The 27,786-nt window shown below is 46.1% G+C and overlaps 2 protein-coding genes across 4 annotated transcripts in view; one reads left to right on the top strand and one right to left on the bottom strand.

The window, feature by feature from the left end:
• Window positions 1–23,817, bottom strand: part of IDH2 (isocitrate dehydrogenase (NADP(+)) 2) — a 51,614-nt gene extending 27,797 nt beyond the window's left edge. Inside the window, exons 1-4 of the mRNA XM_068127729.2 lie at window positions 23,612–23,817; window positions 15,722–15,819; window positions 7,671–7,836; window positions 7,338–7,498 (exon numbers count right to left, since the gene is read on the bottom strand). Coding sequence (XP_067983830.2) covers window positions 7,338–7,498; window positions 7,671–7,836; window positions 15,722–15,819; window positions 23,612–23,723 — 537 coding nt within the window. The 5' untranslated portion in view covers window positions 23,724–23,817. The remainder of the gene's footprint in view (window positions 1–7,337; window positions 7,499–7,670; window positions 7,837–15,721; window positions 15,820–23,611) is intronic.
• Window positions 23,818–24,339: 522 nt separating this feature from the next.
• Window positions 24,340–27,786, top strand: part of METTL25B (methyltransferase like 25B) — a 40,046-nt gene continuing 36,599 nt past the window's right edge. For 2 of the 3 annotated variants that reach the window (XM_068127719.2, XM_068127717.2), the window contains exons 1-2: window positions 24,340–24,647; window positions 24,762–24,880. In XM_068127719.2, coding sequence (XP_067983820.2) covers window positions 24,516–24,647; window positions 24,762–24,880 — 251 coding nt within the window. In that variant the 5' untranslated portion in view covers window positions 24,340–24,515. The remainder of the gene's footprint in view (window positions 24,648–24,761; window positions 24,881–27,786) is intronic. The other variant, XM_068127718.2, reaches the window with a different exon arrangement.

Here is a 27,786-nt window from a genome sequence, read left to right as displayed (position 1 = left end):
GGTGGAGACCGCTGCTTCTCTAACCCAGCTAGTCCGGCCTACCGAGGCAACCCTGCTGTTAAATCGGAGGGAGGTCAGTGGAGGTCATCAACTGGGCCCTCGCACACGACGGTGGCATCGGTGACAGAGGTCACTGCCACCGAGGCTAATTCCATTCATCCTCTGTATCAGGATTATTCAGGGACAGCCTTAGTGGGTGGCCCTGATTCGGTGCTGAAGTTTGAGGCCCAATACCTTCGGGATACTGGGGCGACACTGTGTGTTCTCCGGGCGGGGGTAGTTCCGGCCTCTCAGATGCGTTATACCGGCGAGTATATCATCCTTCGGGGCATTAACCAGGTTCCTGGCCGGTATCCCCTTGCCCTCCTCGAGGTCCGGAGTGACATTTTTACGGGTCCAATGACCTGTGCGGTGGTACCCTACTACCCGGTACCCGGGGTCTCCTTGCTGATTGGCAATGATGCCATGGCCAGGGAGGAGTCATTGACTCTGACCTGTGGGGTGGTCACTAGATCCCAGAGTAAACAGGCGGAGAGAGTGGCGGAGTCAGACATATCTTCACTCTGGCCCGAGGAGCCTAGCGCCTCGACTCCAGTTCCCGACGGTGACGTTGCGTCAGTTGAAGTCCACCCGAGCCTCCCGTCAAGCCAACCTCAGGTGCCGTGCTCCTCAGGGACCGCTCCCGCCTGTAACACGGGGACCCCAGCTACATGTTCGCCGGTCGGCGAATCCGGGGAGGAGGATCAGTCCTCCGAGGCGGTTAGCGACCTCAGTTCTGGGCCGGAAGTCACTCCCGCATTGTCTGCGGTAACCAGTTTAGTGGAGGATCAGCACTTCGATCCCACCCTTGCCATCCTCTGGGAAATGGGAGACGACTCCGAGCCGGGACGAACAGGCTACTATGTGAATGGTGCAGGTGTGCTGATGCATAAGTATTCCCCAAAGAACATGTCCTCCACCCAGACGTGGAAGGTTCGACACCGAGTTGTCGTACCGGGGAGGCATCGTCAGTCAGTCATGCAATTGGCCCATGACAATATTTCCTCGGGTCATGTCGGAGCTGCCAAGACCTTAGCCAAGGTCAAGAATCAGTTCATATGGCCCGCCATGTCGCGAGACATCAAGCGCTATTGCGCTAGCTGTCCCATTTGTCAACGACTCGGAAAAGGAGTGAAGGTTTTCAAGGCACCCCTAAAGCCCCTCCCCGTGATCAGTCAGCCTTTCCAGTTTGTTGCCGCTGATTTTGTCGGACCTTTGCCCAAAACCAGTTCCGGGAAACGCTATTTGCTCCTCGGTCCGTTTTCCCTCCTGTAAACGCTTTCCCCAACTTGAGTTTGGCCCCCTTGTCTCTCTATTGTGCTTTGTGTGAAGTGTAACTCTTGTGGGGTAGATATTAATGTGGTGTATTGTGTTTAATATTGTGTTGTGGATAAACCTTGTTCATTGTATAAGCCTGTTAACGATTACCGCCATCATATTGCCATGTGATTTGCACCTACTACAAATACTGGTTTCAAAACGCCGTCTATCCGACGGGTTTTTTACTTAGGTGGGGAGGACTGTGAGAAACAACCTTGTTCTCACCAAATTAGTGCCCCGCCCACCACGTCACGTGACCTCCTTTCAGCCTCACGCGATTGGGTGGCGATTCGGCACGCGATTGGTGGACGGGGAGAGAGCGGGCCGCCATCTTGTGCGACGGACGTGGCTCGAAGGCGTCGAGTGGAAAATAGAAAAACGGGGATTTTTTAAGCCTCACGACAGCCGAGTTGTGCTGATCGTTTATAGTTCTGTATTTTAAGAGTGAGTAACTCCGGAAGAGAACGAGTGATTCCCGGATATTGTGGATTGGAACTGTGAGTCATATTGCCTGTGTCGTGTTTGGAGCTTCTGGTGCCGACAGTTCCTGCAGGCTTTGTGCTGTGTATTCCACTCGGTTACCATCCATTGTTTTGAGATCGAGCCAATAAATCATCGTGCCTACCCCTAGAGGCCGGTTAAAACACAGTTGTGTTTATTGAGTTCTCTTTGTCCACCCCGTGGACTACTTGAAGCCCGGACATTAACGTCAGTATTCCGGGCTGGAAGCATTTAACAGCCGGGATCGCGACAATATATATATATATATATATATATATATATATATATATATATATATATATATATATATATATATATATATATATATACATATATATATATATATATATATATATATATATATATATATATATATATATATATATATATATATATATATTGTTGCGGATATGAGATTGGCCTCCATCCATATCCGCTTGTAAATATTCCCCTATTTCCCCCAATACTTCCCAACTATCCCCAATCCCCCATTCCCTAGTCCCATTTTCTGTAAACAACACTCTGTAGCCCCGACCTTCCCCTATTTCCCCCATTAAATGTCGCACCCAGGTTCACCGCATCTCACGTAGACAACTATAGGACATCTTGCTAGTTATTCTTAGTCTATGTCAGTTAAGGACTCGTTTCCATTAATTCTGACTCTTCGTTGCACCAGAATGTGATTGTATGGCACCGTTAGAAAGTTTAGGACCTCCCAATACCTCCCCGCAGCTCTTCCTCATGGTACAACAACAACAACAACAACAGCGGCGCGGGGAGTGTGAGTCCTCACTCCGGCTTGGTTAGCCGCCATTGAACATGTGCTCCGACGGGGTTACCACGCAGGGGCTCGCTGTCAGCTCCTCGTCAAGGGCGGAGCCCGGTAACCCCCGCACCCAATAGAAGCGGCGGACCGATTCCATCTGGGGCGGAGCTAACGAGCCGAGGGCGTGTCACTCCCCGCTGGACATGCGCAGGAAGAGGGAGGTGACGTCAGATGCGCCCACACCACGGAGAGAGAAGACGCCACCTCCAAGCGCTGAATACCTCCCCGCATCTCTGGACTGGACCGAGCTGTATCCTGTCCCTGAGCCAAGGTGCACCTTGAACTATCGACTGCCTGCCCTTCCTGGCCATCAATCCCTGTGTAAGTCAGTCTTGTCCCGTTTGTCTGTGGTCTGTCGGGTATAAGATAAGACTGTGTCTAAGTGCCCATCTTTTCTGTGCTTTACCTCTTACCGTGTAATCTACCCGTTTCTGCATCACCAATATTATATCCTCCTCCGGAGGTCTTGAGAACTGTACCCCTTGTGTCGTTGCATTTATCCCAGCCGTTGTGTCCTTTCCTTCATTGATTTAGCATAGCGCGACTTGGTCAACGTCGAGTGGAATCGGGCGGGATAGGGTTCTAATCGGGGAGTAACTGTGCGGACGCGGTAATACCAAACCGCTCGGTAAACTAACATCTAAAACCGCGTCTGTAACAATATATATATATATATATATATATATGTATATATGCCAGGATCATGCCATATGCATGCCATATAGATATACATGCCAGAAAAATATATTAGGAGACTTCAGTGTACTTTTGCAGGAATCACAAGGATGATTATGAACAACTATATGGGATCTGAACTTGGAACCCAATATCATGAAGTAGGTGTGGTGTTCAGGTAGGAACTCTACCATTCAAGTTGCCTCAAAATAACAATAAAAACAGCCCCATGAGGGACTGACAGTCATTTCCCCAGCAGGAAGGGTGACCAGAGATGGGACACATCAAGCGGAATTCGGTAGGGACTGCTTCAACGGAATGGACTTTGGTTCATGGTGTCCTGATTGGGTTTTGCCAAAGCCCAGTTTTGAATGCCATAAAGTCTGAATTTCGCACAGTAGGGGCTAGCGGATCCAGATGAGAAGTACAATCCTAGAGAACTATGTGGCCCTGATGAATACTGTCAAATTTAGTTCAATTCTGGCTTGTAGTTATGAAGAAGATGTTGGGCGGGTCAGGGGGCGGAGCACACGGCGTCAGTTTGGTGGGAGCGGGTGCTTATGTGGAGCACAACTTTAGATCCTGGCCTGGTCCTAATGGCTCCAAGCGACTTTTGTTCAAATCTGGTGGTAAGTTTCAGAGGATGAGATTGGAAAAAAAAATATCCCAAGTTAGGAACTCCTTCGAGGAGACGGATCCAGAAGAGGAGCACAACCCAAGAAGACCTACCTGTCCTGATGAATCCTGTCAGATTTGGTTTGAATCGGCCAGGTAGTTTGGGAGCAGGAGGCATTTTAGTGAAAATGAAGTATTCGGGGAGGGAGCACGTGGGCCCCTTTCCAGGGGAGATTAGGGCATGGTGTCGATGCAGAATGGCCAGTTTGGTCTGGACTTGATTGGTTTCTGAGTTTTTTTTAATGACATACCCAAATTAGGGGCAAAACCCCACTTTTACTCCTCTATAAAAGCAGATCTGGATGGGGGAGCACAACCCCTCAAGACTTTACTGTCCTGAAGCATCGTACCAAATTTGGTCCGTACCGCTCAGGTAGTTGTGGAGAATAAGATGTTTTAGTGAAAATGAGAGATTCTGGGAAGGGGCCCAGGGCCACCTTTCCGGAGGAGATACGGCCATGAGGATCACAACTTAAGGTTAGGACATGGTCCCGATGCCTCTTGGTGAGAATCGTCTGGATCCGTCTGGTGGTTTCTGAGAAGAATATTTTTGAATAAAATACCAATATTTGGTGCAAATCCCCCCTTGCACTCCCTTTATAAGGGGTGCATCCAGATGGGGAGCACAACCCCATAAGACCTTGCTGTCCTGGTGCATCATACCAAATTTAGTCCACATTGGTTGGGTAGTTTGTGAGGAGAGGATGTTTTAGTCAAATGTGAACGGACGTCCGTCCGTACAGACACCGGGACCCACTATGAGGTTATTTCGGGGAAATAACCTAATAAGCAGGAATGTCTGAAAGGATGTAATCGATAATTTGATCACAAAATTAGCGAACCACATGGGCAGAACAACAAATAGGAAATAAAATATCTTAAATGGTAATTGATCGGCCACGAATAAAAGAGAAGCTGACGTCTCGGGCCTTGCCCTTCATCCGAACAAAAGGAAGGAAATGGGGCTGGAGCGGGAGTTGGTAAAATAAGACTTCCGCAAATGACTTCATCACTGACGCAAATGCCATAATCACTGACGTGCTGGGAGTGACATGATGGAGAGAGACGGTAGGGGGGAGGGGGTGGAGGGACCAGATACGGGGGGGAGGAGCTGAGATACAGGAGGAGGGAGACAAGATAGGGGGGGGGGGGGAGATGATATACGGGGGGCGGGTGGAGATGGGATACGGGGGGGGGGGGATGAGATGGGGGGGGGGGGTGGTCGGAGACGAGAGACGGGGGGGGGGTGGACGAGAGACGGGGGGGGGGGGACGTGAGACGGGGGGGGGGGAGGGGACGAGAGAGGGTGGGAGGGGGAGACGAGAGACGGTGGGAGGGGGAGACGAGAGACGGTGGGAGGGGGAGACGAGAGACGGTGGGAGGGGGAGACGAGAGACGGTGGGAGGGGGAGACGAGAGACGGTGGGAGGGGGAGACGAGAGACGGTGGGAGGGGGAGAGACGGTGGGAGGGGGAGAGACGAGAGACGGTGGGAGGCGGAGAGACGGTGGGAGGCGGAGAGACGGTGGGAGGCGGAGAGACGGTGGGAGGGGGAGAGACGGTGGGAGGGGGAGAGACAGTGGGAGGGGGAGAGACGGTGGGAGGGGGAGAGACGGTGGGGGCGGGGGGGGGAGACGGTGGGGGGGGGGAGACGGTGGAGGGGGAGACACGGTGGGAGGGGGAGACACGGTGGGAGGGGGAGACACGGTGGGAGGGGGAGACACGGTGGGAGGGGGAGACACGGTGGGAGGGGGAGACACGGTGGGAGGGGGAGACACGGTGGGAGGGGGAGACACGGTGGGAGGGGGAGACACGGTGGGAGGGGGAGACACGGTGGGAGGGGGAGACACGGTGGGAGGGGGAGACACGGTGGGAGGGGGAGACACGGTGGGAGGGGGAGACACGGTGGGAGGGGGAGACACGGTGGGAGGGGGAGACACGGTGGGAGGGGGAGACACGGTGGGAGGGGGAGACACGGTGGGAGGGGGAGACACGGTGGGAGGGGGAGACACTGTGGGAGGGGGAGACACTGTGGGAGGGGGAGACACTGTGGGAGGGGGAGACACGGTGGGAGGGGGAGACACGGTGGGAGGGGGAGACACGGTGGGAGGGGGAGACACGGTGGGAGGGGGAGACACGGTGGGAGGGGGAGACACGGTGGGAGGGGGAGACACGGTGGGAGGGGGAGACACGGTGGGAGGGGGAGACACGGTGGGAGGGGGAGACACGGTGGGAGGGGGAGACACGGTGGGAGGGGGAGACACGGTGGGAGGGGGAGACACGGTGGGAGGGGGAGACACGGTGGGAGGGGGAGAGACGGTGGGAGGGGGAGAGACGGTGGGAGGGGGAGAGACGGTGGGAGGGGGAGAGACGGTGGGAGGGGGAGAGACGGTGGGAGGGGGAGAGACGGTGGGAGGGGGAGAGACGGTGGGAGGGGGAGAGACGTTGGGGGGGACGAGAGACGGTGGGGGGGACGAGAGACGGTGGGGGGGACGAGAGACGGTGAGGGGGACGAGAGACGGTGAGGGGGACGAGAGACGGTGAGGGGGACGAGAGACGGTGAGGGGGACGAGAGACGGTGAGGGGGACGAGAGACGGTGAGGGGGACGAGAGACGGTGAGGGGGACGAGAGACGGTGGGGGGGACGAGAGACGGTGGGGGGGACGAGAGACGGTGGGGGGGACGAGAGACGGTGGGGGGGACGAGAGACGGTGGGGGGGACGAGAGACGGTGGGGGGGACGAGAGACGGTGGGGGGGACGAGAGACGGTGGGGGGGACGAGAGACGGTGGGGGGGACGAGAGACGGTGGGGGGGACGAGACGGTGGGGGGGACGAGAGACGGTGGGGGGGACGAGAGACGGTGGGGGGGACGAGAGACGGTGGGGGGGACGAGAGACGGTGGGGGGGACGAGAGACGGTGGGGGGGACGAGAGACGGTGGGGGGGGACGAGAGACGGTGGGGGGGACGAGAGACGGTGGGGGGGACGAGAGACGGTGGGGGGGGGGACGAGAGATGGTGGGGGGGCCGTGAGACGGTGGGGGGGACGAGAGACGGTGGGGGGAACGAGAGACGGTGGGGGAAACGAGACGGTGGGGAGCGAGACGGTGGGGAGCGAGACGGTGGGGGGGCGAGACGGTGGGGGGGCGAGACGGTGGGGGGGCGAGACGGTGGGGGGGGCGAGACGGTGGGGGGGCGAGACGGTGGGCAGGGGGCGAGAGACGGTGGTGGGAGGAAGGTGGTGGGGGGGGGGTAGATATGGTGGGGGGGGAGGGGGAAGAGACGGGGCTTCCGTCATTCATACCTGGTCGCCAAAAGCATGCCTGCCAATAGTAATGGCTTTCTCCCAGCTGGATACCAGGCGAGGAATATTCTTGCACAATATAGGCTCCCGGAAAACAGTGCCTCCCAAGATGTTCCTGATTGTTCCGTTGGGAGATTTCCACATCTTCTTTAAGCTGAACTCTGATGAAAATAATCAACAAAATGTGAGAAGCACAATGAAATTAAAGCTTCAAAATCAACCAAGAATCATGATGTATTTTTCAACTCCTTCAATGGTCATGCTAGTAATGATGCACACGGAGTGGGGCCAAGCATTTGGAATAACTACAAAATAGAAATCAAACATCAGTACCTGTTACACGTTCTTCGTCCGGTGTTATGGTGGCACATTTTACGGCGACATTGAACTTCTTTGTGGCTTCTGCCGAGTCAAAGGTGACCTGGTCATTCGTCTGCTCTCGGTAGGGCAGCCCCAGATCAAAGTATTTCAGCTCGACATCTACGTATGGCAGGATGAGCTGCAAATAATGATGTGATATCATGAGCTGTCCTCACGTTGGCCGCTAAAAATTCTGTGCAATAATTGTAATCACAATTGTTTCTGATGATTCTATTCCAAATATTGCTAAAAAAAAAAAAAATACCAATTTCTGATCTTTTCTATTCTCACAGACCTCAAGAACCTTCATCATTTTCCCAGCTCAATTTTTTATTTGAATGCCTGCTCTCTACCAACCTGTGGCCTCTGCAGTTTATCTCTCCATGGACTTTGACCTCTGCATTAAACACAAAACAAAACAAACCCACACATAGAGCTGTCCTTCAAATCAGGACTTCAATCTCGATGCTCCGACTTTTTTTTTTTAGGAATCATGTCAAGATTAACGACAGAACAGCAAGTTGAAAACATCATTTCCTTTCTTCCGGGGCTGACGTGAAAACGCACGTGGCTGGAAGTTAAACGTCCCTCGGATGGATGTTAAACGGACGTCCCATCTGCTGGCATTCATTGGTGGATGTTAAAAGTCCCATGGTGTCCTTCGCGAGGAGTAGGCAAGCTATTGCCAGAACCGTGAACAAATGACAAATTCCTGCCTTAACCAGCAGGGGGCACTGCATCAGCAGCACAGCCCTGCCCTCAGCCAATGACGCCACCCCACAGCCTTGTGCTGCATATAAATGAAGAAAACAACCTACGTACACTCTCAGTGGCTTAGGTAATAAAAAAAAACAAGTTTAATGATCAATAAATAAGGATAGGAGAAGCAATCATGTTGGCAGAAATGATGCTTCCTTAATTTTAAAACACAAACGCACTCACCCACTTAAAACTAAGCCTTAATCACACAGATAAATGCTTGAAGATAGAAAGACTGCACTGAGGGAAAGGAAAGATGAGTGATTACATGAGGGCCAGTCAAATAAGTAACCTTAAAATGCCGATATAAATACGAGAATGTAATGTGTGTAGTTGTAGACGACATATGTTGTATCTAAGGATAAGTCATGTTTTGCCTGTTTTAGATATGGCAACATTGAGCGTATGACGTCAGTAGAGCAGTTCCAAGATGGCGGCTCACTTAAAAGCATGCACCAGGGAGGAGCAACGTTCTGTCATCCGTTTCCTGGGAAGTGAGGGTGTGAATCCCAGTGAAATCCATTGCAGAATGAAGATGCAATATGGTGATGCATGTTTATCGCTACAGCAGGTGTACGACTGGGACAGGAAGTTTAAAAGTGGAGTGTCCATTGTGGCAGACGCTGCTCGCTCGGGCCGGCCTCACACAGCCGACACACCAGAAATGGTTGCAGGAGTTGAGCGCCTGCTAAGGGAAAACAGTCGCATTATGCTGGAAGCAGTTGTCTCCAAATTGAACATTATCCATGGTTCAGCACACCAATGAATATCATTCACAACGTGCTGGGGTTCCGCAAAGTGTCTGCAAGGTGGGTGCCGAGCCAACTCACACCCAAACAGAAAGAACGGAGCGTAGACGCATGTGAAGAACTTCTGCTAGATTACGAAACAAAAGGTGACGCTTTCTTACAGCGCGTAGTGACTGGGGATGAAAGCTGGGTCCACTAATTTCAGCCAGAAACGAAGTAGACCGTGGGCCGAGCCCCTGTTTTGTTTACTTTCGTGACCCACCTCGCATATCTACCTGCATTTATAATATGTTGTGTAAAAATATTACAGAATTAATATCTGAAACTCGTCAAGCACAAAACTTGCACGTATTTTCAAAATGCAGAAAAAACACCCAAAATGTTGACCATCTTTTTAATAAATATTGTCCAATCACAGCACATGTAACATAGGCCACGAGTGGCCGTGAGCGCTAATCAGCCAATCGCGCGCTTCGTTTCAGACTGTACATACAGTGCTGGCGCAGCTGTCATGGCGACTTACATGTAGTCAGATGCAGCCATGGAAGGCGAAGGAAGGCCATGGAATTATATGTTTTGGTTGCAAGTGTCGAGATGATGTTAACCAGACGAACGAGAGCATCTCGGAGCCTCGTGCCCGGGGCGCCAACAGACGCACGTTTAGAGGAGCAGGTCGACCCGAGCAAGTCGAGACGGCGGAATCGGGTCACGGTTCGTTATGAGCAACATGTAGATTCTGAGGGAAATGGGACAAAGTGCTGGGAACCTTTGCGTTGGCGGGAACAGCTGGAGAACATCCAGACCATGCGGCAAGCCAAGGACGCACCTGTGGACACGCTGGGCACCGAGAAGTGCATCGATGAACAAGCGTTATGCCTAGGTCCCCCGTCGGGGAAGTCATGTGAGTTGACAAAGTGGAACACGCAGAAAACATGCTATGATATGATATTTCGCTCACAAGGGTCAGACATACATGGAGGTGGCCATCTTGGATTTTGACGTGGCGACGCAATTTTCAATAGCGTTCTTCCTTATGCCTAGATACACCCACACACCAGAAGGTACTTCGCTTATTTTTCAAGATATTTCGCTCACAAGGTTCAGACATATATATGGTGGCGGCCGTCCTGGATTTTGACGTGGCGACCCACTTTACAATAGCGGTCTTCCTTATGCCGAGATACACCCACACACCAAATTAGAAGTTGGTACTTCGCTTATCTTTCAAGATATTCTTCTCACAAGATTCAGACATACATGGCGGCGGCCATCTTGGATTTTGACGTGGCGACCCAATTTTAAACAGCGTTCTTCCGTGTGCCTAGATACACCCACACACCAGATTAGAAGTTGGTACTTCGCTTATTTTTCGAGATATTTCTCTCAAGGTTCAGACATATATATGGTGGCGGCCATCTTGGATTTTGACGTGTCGACCCAATTTTCAATAGCGTTCTTCCTTATGGCGAGATACACCCACACACCAAATTAGAAGTTGGTACTTCGCTTATTTTTCAAGATATTCATCTCAAGGTTCAGACATACATGGCGGCGGCCATCTTGGATTTTGACATGGCGACCCAATTTTCAATAGCGTTCTTCCTTATGCCTAGATACACCCACACACCAGATTAGAAGTTGGTACTTCGCTTATTTTTCAAGATATGCAGGTTACAAGGTTCAGACATACATGGCATCAGACATATATGGCGGCGGCCATCTTGGATTTTGACGTGGCGACCCAATTTTAAACAGCGTTCTTGCTTGTGCCTAGATACACCCACACACCAGATTAGAAGTTGGTACTTCGCTTATTTTTCAAGATATTTCGCTCACATGGTTCAGACATATATATGGTGGCGGCCATCTTGGATTTTGACGTGGCTACCAAATTTTCAATCGCGTTCTTCCTAATGCCGAGATACACCCACACACCAAATTAGAAGTTGGTACTTTGCTTATTTTTCAAGATATTCATCTCACAAGGTTCAGACATACATGGCGGCGGCCATCTTGGATTTTGACATGGTGACCCAATTTTCAATAGCGTTCTTCCTTATGGCGAGATACACCCACACACCAAATTAGAAGTTGGTACATCGCTTATTTTTCAAGATATGCAGGTTGCAAGGTTCAGACATACATGGCATCAGACATACATGGTGGCCGCCATCTTGGATTTTGACGTGGGTTGCACCCACACACCAAATTCGAATGCGGTCCTTCACTTATGCACGCACGCACGCCCGGATGGACGGACGGACGGACACACGGACGGAGGGGAAAGCCATAGTCGCCCTTTCGCTCCGCTGAGCGACGGGGGACAAAAAGCACCTGCACAGGTGTGGCTCAGCTCGCTGACTCTGTACGTCTTCTGCCTTGGGGGTCGGCTCCCCCTGTAGGTTGTGCCGAGAGCTCACGTGGTCTGGACCAATATCCACAAGGGAGCGAAACCTTTCGTCGACTACGGAGTATGTTGTTTCCAATGTCACCCCGTTAACAACTTTCGCAAACGATTCGCTCGAGGACGTCAATGTGTCATAAAACCTCTAATGGCGGAAGAGAAACGGTCGATGTCGTGCTCTGTATGTTTATGAACGGTCGAGGTCGTGCCCTGTATGTTTAGGAACGGTCGAGGTCGTGCTCTGTATGTTTATGAACGGTCGAGGTCGTGCTCTGTATGTTTATGAACGGTCGAGGTCGTGCTCTGTATGTTTATGAACGGTCGAGGTCGTGCTCTATGTTCATGAACGGTCGAGGTCGTGCTCTGTATGTTCATGAACGGTCGAGGTCGTGCTCTGTATGTTTATGAACGGTCGAGGTCGTGCTCTGTATGTTTATGAACGGTCGAGGTCGTGCTCTATGTTTATGAACGGTCGAGGTCGTGCTCTATGTTTATGAACGGTCGAGGTCGTGCTCTATGTTTATGAACGGTCGAGGTCGTGCTCTGTATGTTTATGAACGGTTGAGGTCGTGCTCTGTATGTTTATGAACGGTCGAGGTCGTGCTCTATGTTTATGAACGGTCGAGATCGTGCTCTATGTTTATGAACGGTCGAGATCGTGCTCTATGTTTATGAACGGTCGAGATCGTGCTCTGTATGTTTATGAACGGTCGAGATCGTGCTCTGTATGTTTATGAACGGTCGAGATCGTGCTCTGTATGTTTATGAACGGTCGAGATCGTGCTCTGTATGTTTATGAACGGTCGAGGTCGTGCTCTATGTTTATGAACGGTCGAGGTCGTGCTCTGTATGTTTATGAACGGTCGAGGTCGTGCTCTTTATGTTTATGAACGGTCGAGGTCGTGCTCTGTATGTTTATGAATGGTACTGTAAACACAAGTCTTGCATTAATCAATTCATTCACTCATTCATTCACTTCACCTGGCTGCGTTCACACCTGATTTACATCATGCGTGAAACAATTTAATAAGATTTTTACTAAGTTAATTTTTTCATAAATGTTATTTTTTATAACATTCCAATTCATTTTTAATAAGAGCTTGGATAACTAGTTTGATAATTAATTTCAGTTCATGAAGAATTAAAAAATATATATCACTCAGTTTGATATTAAAATTAGAATGGCCATCTTCTGGCAAAAAATTTTTTTTCTCATTTCCTTGTTGTGTGTGTGTGTGTGTGTGTGTGTGTGTGTGTAGGTGTGTAGGTGTGTAGGTGTGTAGGTGTGTAGGTGTGTAGGTGTAGGTGTGTGTGTGAGAGAGGGTGTTGGACCTCGATCACCCAAACTCCTGGATGGTTTCCCCATCTCGACATAGACTACATACTTTATATTTAGAATTCCCATTCAGTTGTACAGTTGTACATTCAGTTGTACACTATATAATAATGGACACAAGATGGTGCTATAGATTTTGCTAATTAGCACAACTAATTAATGTGCAACTTTTTGCAATGACGAGTTGTGAATTCTTTCTAAGTGATTTTTTATCTAAATCTTTGCAAAATTTCAGGTAGATACCAGAGGTGGGTCATGAAAGTGAAAAACTAGACAGATTTTGGAGGCTTGGCCCACTGTCTAAAGATGGCAAGCAAAGAGTGGCGCCATTCAACTTCACCGAAGCACAAAAAATTCCGCATACAGCCGTCCGCTGGAAAAGTGATGCTGACGCTCTTCTCTGGGATAGCCGAGGCCCACTTGTAGAGCATTACATGCCCAGAGGGCCCAAAGTCACCAGTGCATCACACTGCGACCTCCTTAAAAATCATCTGAACCCAGCAATCAGACCAAAACGTCGTGGACGACTCGCTACCGGTGTTTTTCTGCAGCATGGCAATGCTCGGTCCCATACTGCCCGCACTACAGCTGCAACAATCGAGGACCTGCATTTTGAGTGTCTTCCTCATCCTACTCGCCAGACCTCGCCCCTTCCGATTACCACATATTTGGGCCACTTAAAGAGGCGCTTGGTTGAACCACTTTCCGATCCGACGAAGAGGTCCAAGAGGCAGTGCACAAATAGCTACACAAGCAGCTAAAATAATTTTTTTGGAGAGGAATCCAGGCCTCAGTAAAGCGCTGAAAAAAAATGCATTTAACACAATGGAGATTATGTTGAAAAATAACAATTGTTACACACGTACATGCAATAAACAAGTTGTGAAAAATATTTTAACATGACTTATTGACTGCCCCTCATGTATATATATATATATATATAATTGTATATGTATATGTGTATATATATATATATATATATACATATATATATGGTTTCGGCTCGTAGAAGAGCTAGAACACAGAAGAGATTAAGACACGACATAAAGGGAACAGCAAGAGACAGGGAAACACCAATGGCAGGGCGGATGGAGAAGGTAGACTGCAGGTAACAAAACAAAAGAGCAATCAGAGATTGCAGACCCTCGCCAGGATGTCTTTTCAGTGGTTTTTAAGGCTTTTGTGTTTTTTCACGAAAAACAAGATGACGGCCGAACCATGTGACGTATGACTTCGAAATTTTTTGCATTCTGAGTTTTTTTTAACTAAGCATCTGGGGAAAAAATCCCATTTTCGGTGGAGAAAATATTTTGTTTGACGAATTCTAACCTCAACGTCAGCATTTTTAATATACTCGATACACATGTCTTTTGTTCCCATTGAAGAGTTCTTTAGAATGAGCCATTCGTCAAATTTTTCCATTGAGCCGTTTCGGAGATACAGAGGGGCAAAGTTGAATGTGTTTTGCCAGATGGCGCCCATACCACGTGACCTATGACGTCATAATTAGCATTGAAAATTCTAGGAGCCGAGACAATCATTTGCTGAAAATTTCCTGTCAATTCGACCAGTGGTTGCTGAGAACATTAATTATGAAGTTTTCGGAGGTGCAAAATAGGGCGGAAGAATAATAAGAAAAACTCTAGCAGTAATAATAGGTTACTCTCCATTTCATGGAGAGTAAACCTAATAACCTTCTGTGGAATGTTTTTGGGTCCCAGCGGGTGTCGTATGGTAGGTATAAATCCCAGCGGGTGCCGTTTCAAATATGAATTTCAGAAATTCCTGAATACAATTATGATTTTGAAATACGATCGACACGGACCTTGCTCCCGAATCCGGAAGTGAACAGATGACGATGGTTCGCTGGTTTGATAATATCTCAATACAATCGTGATTTCACATTATGTTTTGATATATTAATATTATAGCATTGATTTGTGATTGGAACGATGAATGATGCTGTTTAGAATGATAATACGGAGATCGTGCTGTTAATGTCTGACGTTCGACTGAAGGTGGCACAGGAATGTGGAATTTATCGGTTCATCGTTTCCCATTCTCCGTTTTTTTTTTTTTTAACCCAAATCATTCATGAACCTGCTGTCCATTCCTGAAATCAAAACATTTAATACTTACATTATTTTATCCCCACACAGGTCCTACTATTCTCTTCAACTAAAGTATCAAACAAGCCTGGCTCCGCCGTTGTTAGACTTTCGGTCTTGTTGTTTTAGGTTTACCTTTCGAAAAACCACATGAAGATATGCTTTCCTTTTCAAATCACTGTGCTCCGTTTTGATAGACTGTAATGTACATGTGTGTGCATATACACAAGAGGATAATATAAAAGCACAGAAAGACATCTGGACAAGGAACACAGACATACAGAGGCAAATGCAGCGACAAGGGGGCACAGATCACTGAAGTGGTTCAAGATGCAAAGGTGGATGACGACAAACAGACGGGACAGCAACAAGGAAAATGTATTTGGGAAGTTAAAGGTTAACAGATGAATAAAGTCTGCAAGAAAATAAAATCATGGTTTAAACGTGGAAAATAATAATAGATGGTTGTGGGTCATTACCTGAATGAAAAAGAAGGAAGACGAGTCTATTATTGTGTTAAATCAGTCACGAGGATTGGCTTTCATCAAGCAGTACCTGTAATTCTTACAAAACCTCATGCTGTCAATTTGCTTTTCATACAAGAACTCTGACCCTCGTTGACGACACAGGTCATGCTCATTTGCCAAGTCAATGAAATATTTTCCCACCTGATCTTTAATCATGGACCATATGATTCGAGTCATCTCATCCCCATCCATCTCCACCACTGGGTTGGCCACCTTGATGCGTCTCCCAGCCCCAGCATCTGCAATGTACAAATAGATTACTCAAGGTTTGCACAGCCATGGAAGACCAAATTTCCAGGACTTTTCCATAAATTTTCCAGGACCTTTAATACAAATAGTTAACATAACAAATGACACTGGAATAAACCACAACAATAAGAATGAAACCTTGTTTGTTTGCTGTCATTCTATATAGTCTAGTAGGAAGACTAGGTCCCCCTGCACCCCCCGGAGATATACTTCTAATCAGTGTTTCTAGATTGGAAAAAATGTGTAGAAAATGACTAGCTATGGCCCCAAGCTGAAAAAATGTCCCACATACCATTTTTATGCAAATTACTGCTGCAAATTTTATGCAAAATTATGCAAATTTTATGCAAATTTTTGATGAGGAGTAGAGTTGAGGGGTCTTTGAGGGCTTCATCGAGGTGCTCTCGGTTGCAAGACTGGGTCATTCTGAGAAGCACAGCAGGGTCAGAGATCATGATGTTCTCCTCCTCAGTGAATCTCTCCATCAACAGCCTCTCCATTGCCTCACACACTGTTTTGAGGCAAAAGAGGGACTTTGCGTAGGCCTTTCCACTGAGAACACCTTTGAGAGATCCACTTGTTACTAGTTGTGCCTCAAAGAGAATCTCTGCATATCCAGAACCACGCATCTTGTGTCCAGTGAGCATCCCGATGTAGTTCATGGATGTGTGGAAGGGTCCAATCGTTACTACATGACTAGCAAATTCATTTGGCCAGCGCCAGATGATGGGAAGGGCTTTCATGCAGACACCCAGATCAAATGTATTCAGGACCCATCTCTGACCCACCTCAGCAGTTGCTGCCTCGGAACGCTTCAGTAGCTCACGAACAACTGCGTTGTCTGTGATCGGTCTGTGCCTGGTGCCTGCATGGCATGGCAATGGCCTGCAGCCTGTGCCTGGGCTAGGGGGTTTCACCTCTGCAACTGGTTCTCCCCCACCCAGCAAATCAACAGTCGACTACTGCACGCCTATCCACCAACCGATCACAGACAACGCAGTTGTTCGTGAGCTACTGAAGCGTTCCGAGGCAGCAACTGCTGAGGTGGGTCAGAGATGGGTCCTGAATACATTTGATCTGGGTGTCTGCATGAAAGCCCTTCCCATCATCTGGCGCTGGCCAAATGAATTTGCTAGTCATGTAGTAACGATTGGACCCTTCCACACATCCATGAACTACATCGGGATGCTCACTGGACACAAGATGCGTGGTTCTGGATATGCAGAGATTCTCTTTGAGGCACAACTAGTAACAAGTGGATCTCTCAAAGGTGTTCTCAGTGGAAAGGCCTACGCAAAGTCCCTCTTTTGCCTCAAAACAGTGTGTGAGGCAATGGAGAGGCTGTTGATGGAGAGATTCACTGAGGAGGAGAACATCATGATCTCTGACCCTGCTGTGCTTCTCAGAATGACCCAGTCTTGCAACCGAGAGCACCTCGATGAAGCCCTCAAAGACCCCTCAACTCTACTCCTCATCAAAAATTTGCATAAAATTTGCATAATTTTGCATAAAATTTGCAGCAGTAATTTGCATAAAAATGGTATGTGGGACATTTTTTCAGCTTGGGGCCATAGCTAGTCATTTTCTACACATTTTTTCCAATCTAGAAACACTGATTAGAAGTATATCTCCGGGGGGTGCAGAGGGACCTAGTCTTCCTACTAGACTAATATTCCATTGAATATTTCAGGGACGAGAAACACCCGCTCCCTTTGGGAGAAGCCTGGAGGGGGGTGGGGAGGGGGAGGGAGGGGGAAGGGTAGGAGAGGTGGAGCAAATATATTTTGTGCCATGGTGAATAATCCCCGGTCTACAGTAGGGGTTAGTGAACGACTTGCACTACAGCACGTGTACAGACAAATATTTCCAAGTAATCTTCCCTCCCCCCCCCCTCCCTCTCCCAAACCCTCCTTTGCAAGGGGGCAGGTTTGTGCCCATGCACTGACCCTGGGTACCACCAACACGGATGCAAAACCTGGTGAAGATTGGCCCTCCCCTGTTTTTACCTCCAACACCAAAGGTGGATGGAGGTTATGTTTTCACCCCGGTCTGTCTGTCTGTTTGTTTGTTTGTTTGTCTGTGAACAAAATATCTCAAAACGTTGTGGACAGATTCAGACGAAATTTGGCAGAGATGTAGCGTATGTGACACGGACGAAATGATTATATTTTGGTGAAGATCCAGATTCGGATCCGGCTACAATAATTTTTAAGTGATTCTTCACCATTGGGAGATCGGGCCAAAAGCGATACATAGCAGGATATCTCAAAAGGTTATGGACGGATTTGGACGAAACTTGGTGGAGGGGTTGGGTGTCTGACAATGACGATTTGATTCAATTTTGGTGAAGATCTGAATATTGATTCGGATCTGACATTTATTTAATTTTTACTTGATTCTTCACCATTGACGGATTGGGTGAAAAGCGATACATAGCAGGATATTCAAAAAAGTTATGGATTACTTATGACTAAACCAGGTGGATGAATGTGTTAGGTGACAAGAACAAGCCGAATAGATTTTGGTTCAGGTCCGAATCCAGATCCGGCCTATCAGTGGGATACAAAACAAACTGTTCAGGCTGGCGGAGGTGTTATAGTTTTATCTATGATGGTCAGACGTACGTACACGCACGCTCTCTCTCACACTCACACTCACACACACACACACACACACACACACACACACACACACACACACACACACACACACACACACACACACACACACACACACACACACACACACACACACACACACCTGCCTTATTTAATTTTGTAGGATACATTGTTGTAGATCCGGATTTCAGGGTTTACCATGAGGGGATCTTCTCGGACTCCTCCCGGTCCTGAGGCCATCGACTAAGGATAACTCTGTGCCCAGTGGGTTGTTTGCCGCCATACCTGGCAGGGTCCTTGCTGGTGGTTTGGCAGCATCAATTGAGGATCGCAACCTCGATGTGCATTTGTCTATCTACTTAATCGGGTACAATCGAGTGGTACTGTCAAGTACGTATCTGTACAGTCAAGTACGTATCTGTACAGTCAAATACGTATCTGTACAGTCAAATACGTATCTGTACAGTCAAATACGTATCTGTACAGTCAAGTACGTATCTGTACAGTCAAATACGTATCTGTACAGTCAAGTACGTATCTGTACAGTCAAGTACGTATCTGTACAGTCAAGTACGTATCTGTACAGTCAAATACGTATCTGTACAGTCAAGTACGTATCTGTACAGTCAAATACGTATCTGGACTGTCAAATACATATCTGTACAGTCAAATACGTATCTGTACAGTCAAATACGTATCTGTACAGTCAAGTACGTATCTGTACAGTCAAATACGTATCTGTACAGTCAAGTACGTATCTGTACAGTCAAATACGTATCTGTACAGTCAAATACGTATCTGGACTGTCAAATACGTATCTGTACAGTCAAATACGTATCTGGACTGTCAAATACGTATCTGGACTGTCAAATAAGTATCTGGACTGTCAAATACGTATCTGGACTGTCAAATACGTATCTGGACTGTCAAATAAGTATCTGGACTGTCAAATAAGTATCTGGACTGTCAAATACGTATCTGGACTGTCAAATACGTATCTGGACTGTCAAATAAGTATCTGGACTGTCAAATAAGTATCTGGACTGTCAAATAAGTATCTGGACTGTCAAATACGTATCTGGACTGTCAAATAAGTATCTGGACTGTCAAATAAGTATCTGGACTGTCAAATAAGTATCTGGACTGTCAAATACGTATCTGGACTGTCAAATACGTATCTGGACTGTCAAATACGTATCTGGACTGTCAAATACGTATCTGGACTGTCAAATACATATCTGGACTGTCAAATACATATCTGGACTGTCAAATACATATCTGGACTGTCAAATACATATCTGTACAGTCAAATACGTATCTGTACAGTCAAATAAGTATCTGGACTGTCAAATAAGTATCTGGACTGTCAAATACGTATCTGGACTGTCAAATACGTATCTGGACTGTCAAATACGTATCTGGACTGTCAAATAAGTATCTGGACTGTCAAATACGTATCTGGACTGTCAAATACGTATCTGGACTGTCAAATACGTATCTGGACTGTCAAATACGTATCTGGACTGTCAAATACGTATCTCTACAGTCAAATACGTATCTGTACAGATACGTATTTGACTGTACAGGGGGATAAGGAAGAGGGGGTTGGGGGGGCGGGGGGGGTGAAGTGAGACTTTGACAGTACAGGAAAAGTGAGAGGTGCAAATGAGTGTGCCTGCCCTGATGGCTAGGCTTGTTGTTGACTCTTTTTACCTCGGATCGTGATGCTCTTGTGTGGCAAGGGAGACAAACGAGATTAGTTTATCATCCCGGTGTGTACCCCGATTTAGAATAGGTACACAGTATCCTGCGCATCGTAGGAGGCGACTAAGGGTTGGTGTCAGGAAGGGCATCCGGCCCTAAAAAATTGCCCCAAACAGGGAACCATGATTGTCATGGGGCCCGCAAGGCTAGCCCCGCTATAGCAGGGGGAAATGGCCTTAAAACGATCATTCATTCATTCATTCATAGGGCAGCAAGACGCAGATGTGTACGCCAGTATGGAGCTTCAGTCTTCCCCAGAGACATCTTCCTGCGTGCTCTCTTTCACTCCTGACCTGACCCTTCTTATGGTGCTTCGGGCTTAGTTGACCGCAATGTAGCGAGTCCTCTTTCCAGCGCAAGGAGTATCTCTCAGGTCCTGGGGTTGGCAGGCAGGTTCTTCTCTTCTTGACAGTAGGTCTCCTGGTTCGGCCAGAAAGCGCCAAATGCCTCTGCGTTCTGCTTTTTATGCCGCTTCAGTGGGGCGGAGTCTGGTGGGATTAGAGTTCAAGAGGGGGCGGACCCTCAGAATGCAAAGTTCAGATCTTCACCTCTCATCCCACACAGAGCTTTCGGATTGGTGTTGTCACAGAAGCACCACCTTCCTTCCTCCCCTGTCAATCATCGCTGGCCGTGCCTGTGCAGTGCTCTGGAGTCCGATGTGCATCTTCACTTTGCAAAAGACATTCCCGACAAGGCACATTGAAAAAGGAAGCCGGCGTCACTTCCTTCCCAACCTTGGATTGGGGTTCATGTGAGGAGCTGGTGTTTACTAAAGGTGTCTGCGTGTGGTGTAAATTATGGGCAAATATGGAAACTGGTCATGGTGAATTTACGTTCAGTACAAGGATTGCTCATGTCTCAAATGTGTCCGGAGGGGTAAAGGAACCAAATTGGAGCTGTGTCTAAAAAGAGGAGAAGGCGAATTAAACACTGTGTGAAACTAGAACGGCACTCAGCAGAGAGCATACCTCCACCTGGTTGGCCATATCACTAAAAGGTGAAGAATCACTGAAAAATTCGAGTAGCCGGATCCGAATCTTCACCAAAATCTATTCATTTCGTAATTGTCACGTACTCTACCTCTGCCAAAGTTTGTCCGAATCCGTCCACAAATTTTTTGAGATATCTTGTTCACAGACAAAAACAAACGGACAGACAAACAGACAGGGGTGAAAACATAACCTCCATCCACCTTTGGTATTGGAGGTAAATATGCAATGGTGACCAAGCAATGTGGTCTCTGGATTTCAGGTTACGGAAGGGGGTGCTTGCCGGAGAGTAAGAAGGAGGAAGAAGAAGCTCTCTAAAGCCCTTCACAACGCATATGCCGCTCTCGTTTATACATAACAGTACATAATACAAAATAACAGTTTTTAATAAAAACTAGAACGCCACTCAGTAGAGCGCATACTCCCGCCGTGGGTCAAGTTGGAATAGTACGATTTCACAAAAGTTTGATGGAGTAGTTCAGTGACAAGACAAGACAACACAAGACAGACACTGCACAGATATATATTTAAAATATATATAGAAGATAATGTAAAAAAAAAAACAAAGCAATTTCACTTACATTTTCGGATTCAGCGTTCAATCCTATATAAGTGAGTGTATTTTGAGGCATGTGTGACGTCAAATAAAATTGTAAGCTAGGAAAACGTTCGTTTCATTCCTTCGGGATACAACATGTAAAACTGGCCCAAACGTGAAAACAACACTCGCTCATTTTAAGTCGCACAAGCTAATGCGACCACTCATTCTTCTGGGAAGAATCCCGTGCACATGCTGGTCACACTTATAACTCACCTAAGTCTTTATAAGTTCATCAAATACTATCGTTTATGTGAATCGTTTAAAATAAAAAAGCCTTCGATTTCTGATATTTTACCTTTTCATTTGGGCTTCCCAATTGAAGCCCCGCCGTAGGGCGGGTACTGTTGCTAGTATCATGTAATCTCCATCTATCATGTAATCTCCATCTATCATGTAATCTCCATATATCATGTAATCTCCATCTATCATGTAATCTCCATCTATCATGTAATCTCCATGTATCATGTAATCTCCATCTACCATGTAATCTCCATGTATCATGTAATCTCCATCTATCATGTAATCTCCATCTATCATGTAATCTCCATGTATCATGTAATCTCCATCTATCATGTAATCTCCATGTATCATGTAATCTCCATCTATCATGTAATCTCCATATATCATGTAATCTCCATGTATCATGTAATCTCCATCTATCATGTAATCTCCATATATCATGTAATCTCCATGTATCATGTAATCTCCATCTATCATGTAATCTCCATCTATCATGTAATCTCCATGTATCATGTAATCTCCATCTATCATGTAATCTCCATATATCATGTAATCTCCATCTATCATGTAATCTCCATATATCATGTCATCTCCATGTATCATGTAATCTCCATATATCATGTCATCTCCATGTATCATGTAATCTCCATATATCATGTCATCTCCATATATCATGTCATCTCCATGTATCATGTAATCTCCATGTATCATGTAATCTCCATCTATCATGTAATCTCCATATATCATGTCATCTCCATGTATCATGCAATCTCCATGTATCATGTAATCTCCATGTATCATGTAATCTCCATCTATCATGTAATCTCCATATATCATGTCATCTCCATGTATCATGTAATCTCCATGTATCATGTAATCTCCATGTATCATGTAATCTCCATCTATCATGTAATCTCCATATATCATGTCATCTCCATGTATCATGTAATCTCCATGTATCATGTAATCTCCATGTATCATGTAATCTCCATCTATCATGTAATCTCCATATATCATGTCATCTCCATGTATCATGTAATCTCCATGTATCATGTAATCTCCATGTATCATGTAATCTCCATGTATCATGTAATCTCCATGTATCATGTAATCTCCATGTATCATGTAATCTCCATGTATCATGTAATCTCCATCCATCATGTAATCTCCATCTCTCGGATGATTGCGTCGTGTTCGTGGACCTTGGTTTTTATCAATCTGCTCCCTCTCGAATTAGAAAATGAGGTTTCGAGCACGTCTGGCCCTTTCGAGGTGATTCGTCGTAACTACAAACAATGGTCTTCATGAATTATAACGTGTCACGTGGCAGGAGGCCACAGGCTCTCGGTGACCTTGCATCGATCGACCTTCCCACCATGGTGCAGCCGACACGGACAAAGTATTGTAACCCGAGGGGCTATCAACGAACTCAACGAGGTCCCGACCCCAACGAGGTCCCGACCCCCATTGTTAAACCAAACGAATCACACGATGAAGGTCGGTTCGTTGTTCATTTTATCATTCAGATTCACTCCTGACAAATACACCTCAAACCGCGAAATGCACTCACATTCGCGTCGTTGGTTCCCGGGGCAGAGCGCCGGCGCCAGAAATGCTGCGGTTCTGCCTTGTAACGAAGCAACAACATCGATAGATCGAACAAACCGCAAGTAACGCGCCATATTACTGAGGTAGACCCAAAAACCTAGGAAGACGGAACTAATTCCTTGCTCCCGGTATTCTACTTCCGTCGGAACGTATTTAGGACACTAAAATGGGCGTGGTTTCGCATGGCTCCAAAAAGATTAACCACGTGATCAGCTAATTTAATCTCATTGGTTGGTTTACAATCGAAACCACGTGATTCAGATAATTTAGTGTCATTGGCTGATTTACTTACATTTTAATCAACATAAGAGTGTATATAAAGCTCTGAACACAAACGGATTAAACGATGCATGTATATAATAATCAGCGATTCTGGTGTGTTCCATTACCAAGCAGCGTGCTATCGCTTGCTAAGCCACCCGTTCCTTATCAAGCGTTTCGACGGAGTGCTTGTTTGAATGCTTGAGCGATTTGGCGAGCGCTCTGCAAGCTGATTGGTTATGGAACACAACATTTTTCAGCAAACAAAATAAATATTTAACGTAATGTATATTACTGATGAAACAGAGAAAAACTTTCTAAGAATAACAGCGTCACTGAGTATTTAAAGAAATATGAATAAAGTCGGAGAATGAAAGGACGTGTTCGGGCGGTGTATGTAAACCAAAACACAAGTCGGTATATCTTGTGTTTCATAACGGCGATCGATGGTTTAAATGAGACAAAATGGCTTAAATATGTCGCTCGAACAACGTGATAAACATATATATAGAATACGAGTCTCAGAAGAAGAGTAGATTGAGTTCGAGATTGAAGACATAGTTATACTTATACTTATAGACATAGACATAGACATAGAGATAGACATGTGGACGTCCATGGCCGGGAGACAAACTGACTGCCATCCGTCGTCAACCGTGGAGGAGAAGAAGAAGATGGTGAAACAAACGTTGAAGTTTCTGTCGATGTTTGAAAACGTTTTGGACGCTTACACAATTGTATGTCGATTGTTGAAACGGTTTTAAAGCATTTTAAAGTGACCTGTACAGTGTGCACGTGTTGGCGGTGTACTTTATTTGCTCAAGCACTAAACGTACTGCTGATTTATGCAGGAATTCTTTACGGAAAATCATTGGAATAAGATTCCTGCATCATGGCAGTTTGTGCTGGAGCGTTTGTCTCAAGATGAACTCTGCCGTCTGCTGCTGGATGACCGTGTGGATCCGATCTGGTGTGTGCGCACAGTCCGATTAATAGAATCGTGTTTTTTTACATTCATTGATACCGTCGAGGCAATCTCCACCATAACGATTAATTATGATGCTCAGAATAATCATCGTGATCACTATCATGAACACGACCATAACACTTGACATCAACATATCCATCATGATCATGGGCAGCACTACCATCTCACTTATCGACATCACAATCACTAAAATCATGATCACACATCACCATTAGCTATGCCATCATCGCAATCATGGACAGCACTACCATCTCATATATATATATATAGATCACAATCACCAAAATCATGAGCATGGACAACACTACCATCTCATCTATATAGATCACAATCACCAAAATCATGATCATGGACAGCACTACCATCTCACTTATCGACATCACAATCACTAAAATCATGATCACACATCACCATTAGCTATGCCATCATCATAATCATGGACAGCACTACCATCTCATATATATATATATATAGATCACAATCACCAAAATCATGATCATGGACAGCACTATCATCTCACTTATCGACATCACAATCACTAAAATCATGATCACACATCACCATTAGCTATGCCATCATCGCAATCATGGACAGCACTACCATCTCATATATATATATATATAGATCACAATCACCAAAATCATGAGCATGGACAACACTACCATCTCATCTATATAAATCACAATCACCAAAATCATGATCATGGACAGCATTAACATCCCATCTATCTGGATCACAATCACCAAAATCATGATCACACTCATTATCACCATTAGCTATGCCAGACTAAGCTCCACATTAATTTATTTCAAACTCCAGCTTTAAATATGCTGTTACCTGTGGCTTGGATGCGTTTGGAGGGATGTTTGGGATGTTCGGGATGTTTTTAGATACTTGGTACCAATATACCTATAATTATTTTCACTGATTTGGTAATGCCATACAATATCCTCCCCAACCCCCATTTTTTTTTCCAGACAGATAGCAAAATCATTAAACTTGTACCGCGTGTTGCAAAAAAAAGGCGAACTTTTGAAATATAAATAACTTTTAATACAGGAGTTATTTATTCAACTGCATTAACATTTGTAAAGTACAGACAATGGAATTTATTCAGAATACACTCGGTTTTGAAAATGATGTCGGTTAAATGGCCTCCTTGGTGGGTAACACATTCTCCTGTTCAAGTATCCATACCATACCCCTCATAATCTTCACAAGAAAGTCCTTCGGAATGGCCTGAATTTCACTTGTTATCCCCACTCTTTTTGAAAAAGCAAGATTGAACGCACTGTCGTCACAACCTGCCACAAAATCCAGTCATGGGCCGACTTGGAAACCATGCATTAAAGCACTCTTAAACTAGAACGGCACTCAGTAGCGAGCATACCTCCACCTGGTTGGCTATATCACTCAATTGTGAAGAATCACCTTAAAAATTCTACTAGCCGAATCTGGATCCGGAGCTTCACCAAAATTGAATCTATTCTTCCTTGTCCGCACACACACACAACCTGTCCAACAAGTTTCGTCCAAATCCATCCATAACCTTTTGAGATATCCTGCGATGTATGGTTTTTGGCCCTATCTCCCAATGGTGAAGAATCACTTTAAAAATTATAGTAGTCGGATCCGAATCCGGATCTTCACCAAAATCGAATCATTTCATCGGTGTCACATACGCGATATCTCTGCTAAATGTCGTCCGAATCCGTCCACAACCTTTTGAGATATTTTGTTCACAAACGGACAAACGGACAGACAGGGGTGAAAACATAACCTCCATCCACTTTTGGTGGCAGAGGTAAATATGAACAGCTTGATTGGGATACACACATTTAATCCGCTGTTAAATAATTACTCTGAAACTTCTCATCCATGTCATCCTCAGCCATGGTTTTATCAGAACAAGCTGATTTGTCACACAGTCATGGATTGTTTAACACCAATATGGGGCCGTTCAAAAATTACGTAACTATTTTTTCAGGGAGGTGAATATCATGTGTGCTGACTGGCTTGATTAAACCTTACTATTAAGTTTTATTCGACATTGATTTGATTTTTCAGGGACGCCAACCCAGGGACGCCAATGATGAAGCAGGATTAATTGGGTGTGATGGGGTGTAGATGAGGTGTTGGGAGGTCTCCAGAGTAGAAAAGACACCGTTAGGTTGGTTAGGAAATTTATTAATTATTGGGAGAAGAAAGCTAGGCTTGATAAGCACAGATTACATACAAAGTGTAGCACACTTGCATGGAATAGTTCACTTGGTTACAGGACAGGATTTCACAGCATAACACAGAGCAGAGCAAGCAGAATCTTCTTCTCTCCTCCTTCCAGCTCTCTCTCTCTTTATAAGGCCAAAGTCCTTTGAAGCTTCTCTCAAGAGAGCGATGTGGGGTTTCTCAGGCATTCTGATCCCCACATCTGGCTCTGCTCATGCCGCAAGAGATAGGTATGTAAGAATAACAAATGTATTGGAGGAAACAGTTCTCTTGAGATCTCCCTGAGCATCATTATTTCTTTAGAATTATTTGGCAATGATTTCCACTGTCACAGTTTCGATGAATGCACATCTCATTTCACTTATAAAGAAAGATACATGCATTGGAAATATTTGCTGAGACCACAGTTTTTCATTGGCGCAGTTCGAGAGTACATACATTATTTACTGGCCCAGTACAAATTCATTTTCCATATGTGCCTGAGAGTTAAAATTGTGCATCCATTTTCTCTCCAGATCCAAATTTCTCTCCAATATCCAGATCTTCATCAAAATTGAATCGATTCGTCCTCGTCACACTCACAACTTGTCCAGCAAGTTTCGTCCAAATCCATTCATAACTTTTTGAGATATCCTGCTAGGTATCGTTTTTGGCCCTATTTC

This window comes from Myxine glutinosa, chromosome 10, assembly GCF_964187855.1.
Source record: "Myxine glutinosa chromosome 10, kmMyxGlut1.1, whole genome shotgun sequence".
NCBI lineage: Eukaryota > Metazoa > Chordata > Myxini > Myxiniformes > Myxinidae > Myxine > Myxine glutinosa.
The sequence above is the reverse complement of the archived record's forward strand: the minus strand, read 5'-3'. Positions and strand labels throughout refer to the sequence as shown.